The 6,000-nt window shown below is 44.3% G+C and overlaps 1 protein-coding gene across 7 annotated transcripts in view; it reads right to left on the reverse strand.

Annotated features, from left to right (window-relative positions):
- Nucleotides 1-2,855: 2,855 nt before the first annotated feature.
- Nucleotides 2,856-6,000, reverse strand: part of LOC115550547 (coiled-coil domain-containing protein 136) — a 21,853-nt gene continuing 18,708 nt past the window's right edge. For 3 of the 7 annotated variants that reach the window (XM_030365669.1, XM_030365670.1, XM_030365673.1), the window contains 4 exons: nucleotides 5,720-6,000; nucleotides 5,261-5,392; nucleotides 3,453-3,565; nucleotides 2,857-3,024 (listed from right to left, as the gene is read on the reverse strand). The exon at nucleotides 5,720-6,000 is cut by the window's right edge and continues 77 nt beyond it. In XM_030365669.1, coding sequence (XP_030221529.1) covers nucleotides 3,012-3,024; nucleotides 3,453-3,565; nucleotides 5,261-5,392; nucleotides 5,720-6,000 — 539 coding nt within the window. In that variant the 3' untranslated portion in view covers nucleotides 2,857-3,011. Of the gene's footprint in view, nucleotides 3,025-3,364; nucleotides 3,566-5,260; nucleotides 5,393-5,719 lie in introns of those variants that run through there. The other 4 variants (XM_030365671.1, XM_030365675.1, XR_003977912.1 and 1 more) reach the window with 3 other exon arrangements.

The raw sequence follows: 6,000 nt of genomic DNA on the forward strand, positions 1-6,000 counted from the left end.
TAATAAAATAAAGACTTTTGTAATATTCTTGTCTAAAACATTTGATGATAATATGTTTTGGTCTGAAACTACCGTATATTCCTTTTACTTTATAGTAATGATGCAGTACAAAGATTAGGTAAAGATGTTTTAAACCTATGTTAAAGGCTAGTTTTAGTTCATATTTTTCTTATTAGCAACATATAGCAAACCAAAAACAACTTGGGTTTGGTAACACTGGGCATCTTTTTCTTTACATTTACTAAATTAAAATATGACTTTATTTCAAACTACTATCCATACCAGATTAACATTGAAGTTGCTGGCACAATAAAATGATATATATATGCATGCAGGGAACATACCACAATCGGACATTGATGTAATGTAGATGAATAGTTATCGTGGATGAGTACACCATAAATAAACATTTATATAGCATATTATTCGGCTATCAAATATACAACGCTCTCTCAAAATAGAATACACTTTTTACAACGCTAGTACAAATGGATTGAAGAAATAGCTCTCCAATGATATACTATATTTCACATCCGAGTGGACTATATACATCTAATACAAAGAAACAGAAACATCAAACTGGACTTAAATAAGATATTGTTGTCATGTACTGTATCATGCACTTTCATCTCTAAAAGACAGTTTTACCTAATTACAATAAATCACAGAAATGTAAACAGAAATGTTTTGCACTCCTGCAATATAGATATGAATGTTTTTACATATTCCCCCAAAGACATTTCACTCGTGCCAAGTTCTGACTCTCACATTAATTATTTAGCTGTGAATGATCTACTTCTGAATGCTGTCAGTGATGTACCAACCCCTATCTCTTTCATCAGCCGTGGCCATGGTCTTGATCTAGATTAGGCTGTCAACATATGCACATGTCTGACAGTTACCACGGGAACCTGACCACGAGAAAACATCCCATGCTCCTTCTCCGACTCTGTACCGCGAACTACCTGGAAACAGCATCCATTTGAAGGTCATTATTCTACAGCCACAACAAAAAAAAAAAGGCAGGCAATTCAATTTCAAGTTGACATTAAAAAAAAGAGCCGCTTGGCTGAACTTTCACTTTTGAGATCAAACATCTGTCATGCGCAAAGATGAAAAAAAGGGTTCCAAAGGATAGCTCAAAATCCAAAATGTTTGCAAATAGGTTACGTCAGACTGTGCGGAGAAGCCCGGAGCTTTAAAAAACAGATGCTGGGAGATCCATATTCACCAGGTAAATTGTGAACGGTTCAAAGTGAATGATGGTGGGGAATGGATTTCCTTCGAGGTGATTGTATACTGGGGTTCTGAGGCTGTTGGGCCGACTCCCTTTGGGTACTTTCCCCAGGCACACAGATTTGATACCGTTTGTTTTGGGTTTTATTGAGGTTTTTTTTTTTATGTTTACCTGCTGGGCTTTTAGTTTTCGTTGAATATCAATCAGTGAGAGACCTTCAGTAAGGTCAGAGAGAGAAGGGGTGGAGGGTGGAGGAGAGGTGGGCGATGCCATGCGGCATTTGGGCGGAGTAGCAAAGGCTAAGAGCTGTGTACCGTATAGTAAATCAAACACATGCTGGGAACCTTCCAAGCCTCCTGGGTAACCGACAGACAAACGCAGGTCTGAGTACCGGAACTAAGAGCTGACCGGGTCTGGGTCGACCCGTTCTCTAGCAAGATGAATACTGACTCCTTTGATGGATATTTTTCAGGCAATCAGAGATAACCGTTGGTGATATTCTTTTCAATGATCAATGAATGATTCAATGAATAATGTATAATATCATAGCGTTTGTAGTTGATTTATCTTTGAAATCAGGATTTATCCGTCTTTGAGGTTGCAATTGTGCATTTATATTGGTTTACTACGTGTAGAATTTTTCCGGGAATCATAATTGATGTGAGAGTTCATTGTTATGTTATGACAGTGTTATGTTCAGCATTGCTGTAATTTAATTGTAGTCGACTACATTTAGTCATTTTCTGTACAGGAAGTGACATTGCTTTCAGATTTCAAAAACAGGGATAAAATGACCACAGTAGTAATTGCCAGGTTCCTACATAATCAGCTACGACAATAATTATTTAAACTGTCATTAACGCCAAGAGGGACCAAGCTGCCACTGTTTGAAACATGGACACACACATTGTGCTGCATTTGACCAATCAAAGGATCGGTACAAACACAAACTAAATCATTCAGGCATGTTGCATTGTGGGCAAATCAGTTAATCAAACCTAGAATAAATGGAATAATGTAGGGGCTTCCAAACATTCATAAAAGCTATTCCGTTTACCAAAACTTACACTCTTTGAAGGGCTTCTGTACAACAGTCATGTTCAGTGCATTACAGGCTAAAACCTATGATGGTCATTGCAACAATAGACAATCAACAAAGAACAAATCAAAAAATAAATAAGGATTAAATACATTGAGAACCATAGAGTACACCACATTCGTCATCAGAACCAGCGTTGGATCCCGTCGTCAGAACTAGATAAGAGTTAGAATAACACCCAAAGAAGAGACGGGGTAAGATGCGTGGAAACTGCTAAACATGGGGCGGCAGGAACATCAAACATGGTTCTGCGTAGCTTGGCGCTGCTCGGTGCTTAGGCCTTGTGGGCCCATCTGTCTGTTTGCACAGCTCACCGCTACTGAGACGGAGTGGTTGGCTTTCATCCGGGGCGATTGCAGGGTGAACGCTCCCTACTTCAAACATCATCCCGTCGACGCTCTCCAGTCGTTGGTTTCGCAGGGGAAGAGTCTTGCTCTCGACAACGTCCAATCCATCCCAATCTATTTACAGACATAAGAAGTCGAGGAGAGGAGGGGGGGGGGCTGGGGGATGGGGGGGGGGGGGGGGGGGCTGGGGGATGAGGGGGGGGGGGGCTGAAGCAGACTGACGCTCTTGTGTTTAACCACGGGGCGTGGCTCTCCACAGTCCGGTCGCCATCAGCACAGCTGCCCCGCCGCTGCCCCGCCGCCCCCGCCGTCAAGATGGCGTTCAAACTCACCTCACCCCCCTGGAGGAAGGAGAAGAGACATGAAGAGAGGCGCCGTGACATGAAGCCTCGAGGCAGCGACAGAGTTACGGCGGGCCGATTATTATTCTATGCGTCTGAATATTATGATGTATTTATTACGTTGAACTAAGAAAATAATAAATCAAGGACTTTGCTATCACTGGGCCATTTGTCAAACTGCCCACCTGTCCGTCTTTCCATCGTCCATGCGGGGAAAAACCCAATTTTACCTTTGTACCGCAGTATCTATTTTCTGCCCATCCCTGGACAGATGTTCCCTGAAAGATTCCCCTTAATCCCGCAGCGCCTGGGTATTAGGCCTGCACTTCCTTATTGTGCCCGTCGACACTGTGGGCTGTGTGTCTGTGACAGGGGGTCCATGGTGTGGAATACGTATGTGGCGTGTTGGAGATAAGCTGCTCTCCTACCTCGCCCTCTGGGACGCCAGCTCCGACAGCCAGCACCAAATCACAGCCACTATTACAATCAGTCCTATGAAGGGGACGGAGAGAACAGGGTGCTCAGACGGGTGGGTGAAGCTCTGTGAGGAAGGGGAGAAACAAAACACAGACGAAACAAACACAGAGACAATGGAGATGGAGGGAGTGAACATGTGAATGGAATAAAGCTATGGAAATGACCCGAATGAAAATCACCAAAATAAATAACCAAAACACAAGTGGAGGGAGGGTGTCGGACGGCAGCACAAACAGACTATTGGAAGAGGTAATTAAATAAAGGAAATAAATTGGATGAACTAGTTTAAAAAACACTGATAACGTTGTGTATGGCTGGCACAGGCGGAAATTGCAGAGTGAAATGTGCTAACAATTCACTACAGAAATAAACAAGGACCAATAAGAGGAGATTAAATAAGTGAATAAAGGGGGAAACGGCAACATTAAGGCAGTTAATGTCACAGTGCGCATACATGAGCATATCTCTCATGAGTTTTTTTCCAACGCATACACAGTCCTGTATACATTGATTAGGGAAAAAAAGCAAACAAAGCAATTATTGTTCAGCAACACGTATCTCAAATTAATTCACGGAGCGCTGATTGAATAGTGCGTCGCAACTCTCTCTCGTTTATCTCTTCCTCTTTTTTACTTTTTTTGGGGTCTGATGTGTGTGATTAGCCGTAGTTGAACTGACAAGCGCGTTTGCCTGGCTGAGTGGACATAGACATGGAGATAACAGGGACCGCACTGGACACAGAGACGGGCAGACGGCTTTGACACAAGGCAGAAGACAGCTCAGCAGGCCTCGTAGGGAAGAAAAAAAGAAAACCTGACAGGTATCTGCTTATCTAGTGCAGCGAGAGAGAGAGCTCTGTTTTCTTTATCGCCATACAAGACAGACGTCGTCGTTTAATGATGAGATTTTAACCGCACAACGGCCTCTTCTGTTAAAAATTAAAACACAGCTTCGACTGCATTTGTGTTTTGCAATCTCTCCTTAAAAAGGCACTTGCAGAAACAGGTTTTTTTCTTTTTTTTTGGGGGGGGCTAAGGACACTGTTCAACGGTTTGTCTAACAGGAGCAGGAACACAGACAGACTGAGAGGAGGAACAGTCTTTAGAGGAACACACAGCCTCACACGGGCTGACAGGGTCAGAGAGAGCGTCGCCCCAGTCAGCTCGCATGAGGTTAGAACACAGAACGGAGGACCCAGAGACACCGGGGTGGACCACCTCCTGCACCCGCCGGAAGGGTGTTACAAGAGTGTCGGCACGCGCATGAAGTGGCATATTTGTTTATTCCATTTGTAGCACAGGACCTTTGTCATTGTATTTGTATTGAACTCTTTGTTTTTCTGTTTGCTGCTTACTTTGTTTTAGGTATACACGTAATTATAAAATGATGTGCTTTTGACACGCTTATGTTCAATATTTGTGATACTGAAAGTAGTCTGCAAATTGTATTATTGTGCTGAGAGTATAATACAGCGTTTAAAAAGAGAGTGTGCATAGAATTTCGAGAGTTAATATCCCATATAAGGAATTCAATCCTTGATTAAACATTTTAAGTTATCCTATTTTCGGAATGTGCTGGCGACCGCAAGAGATACGAAAGCCACATTGGGGATTCAAAAGACAAGCGTATTATAACCAATCAATTCTTCATTCTTCATATTAAATTCTTATCTTTCTTTATATAAAATTCATATTTTTCCTTCCCACACGGCGCTCTCATTGGCTGGTGCATAATGGCCAGCCTATCACGAGGCCCCCACCTGAGCTCCGTGCGACAGTTTCTCCAGCTCCGCCTTGCAGTGCTGAAGCTCCGCCTCTAGCTCCGCCTTCTCCTGCTGGCTGCTGTCATAGAGCACCTGCAGCTCCCGCAGCTCCGTCTTCAGACCGTCGCACTACGACAACGTAACAACACACTGGTCAATCCCCCCCCTTACCTTCTGCTTATCGACATAGTCATATTGAGACGTGTTATCCAATCAATAGTCTTCTTTTAAAAATATATCTACATATTTATTTATTAGGAATCATTTAAAAAGTGGAACACTATTCAATATTGGTGAAGAGAAAAAGTCCATTACAATCCCGATACCAAGAGTACCGACGGCTGCACATGAATGACTCTACGGCAGGACGGATTAAGGCCAGGGAAACAACAACAGCCCGACCACCGTGACGGCGGTATCTCTCTCTCCATTGCATCGCACCGTGCCTGCTCCTACCTCCCTCTGGACCTGCTGCGCCCTCTCCTCCGCCTGCTTCAGCTGGTCTCTCAGGGAGAAGATCTCCCCGAAGCCCCCGTTCCACCCGGTGGGCGTGCCGGGCTTCCCGTCGAAGGAGATGTTCTTCTGGATGCAGGCGTCCACGCCTCGGCCGCCTCGGCCGCCGCCGCCGCCGGAGCACACCGCCGTCTGCTGCTCCATCATGGTCATGTAGCTCTCCGCCGCGCACGCCTCCGAGGCCGTCTCCGTCTGCTCGGCGCCTTCCTTCTCCTTCTCCGTCG

Source organism: Gadus morhua, chromosome 9, assembly GCF_902167405.1.
Source record: "Gadus morhua chromosome 9, gadMor3.0, whole genome shotgun sequence".
Classification (NCBI taxonomy): Eukaryota; Metazoa; Chordata; class Actinopteri; order Gadiformes; family Gadidae; genus Gadus; species Gadus morhua.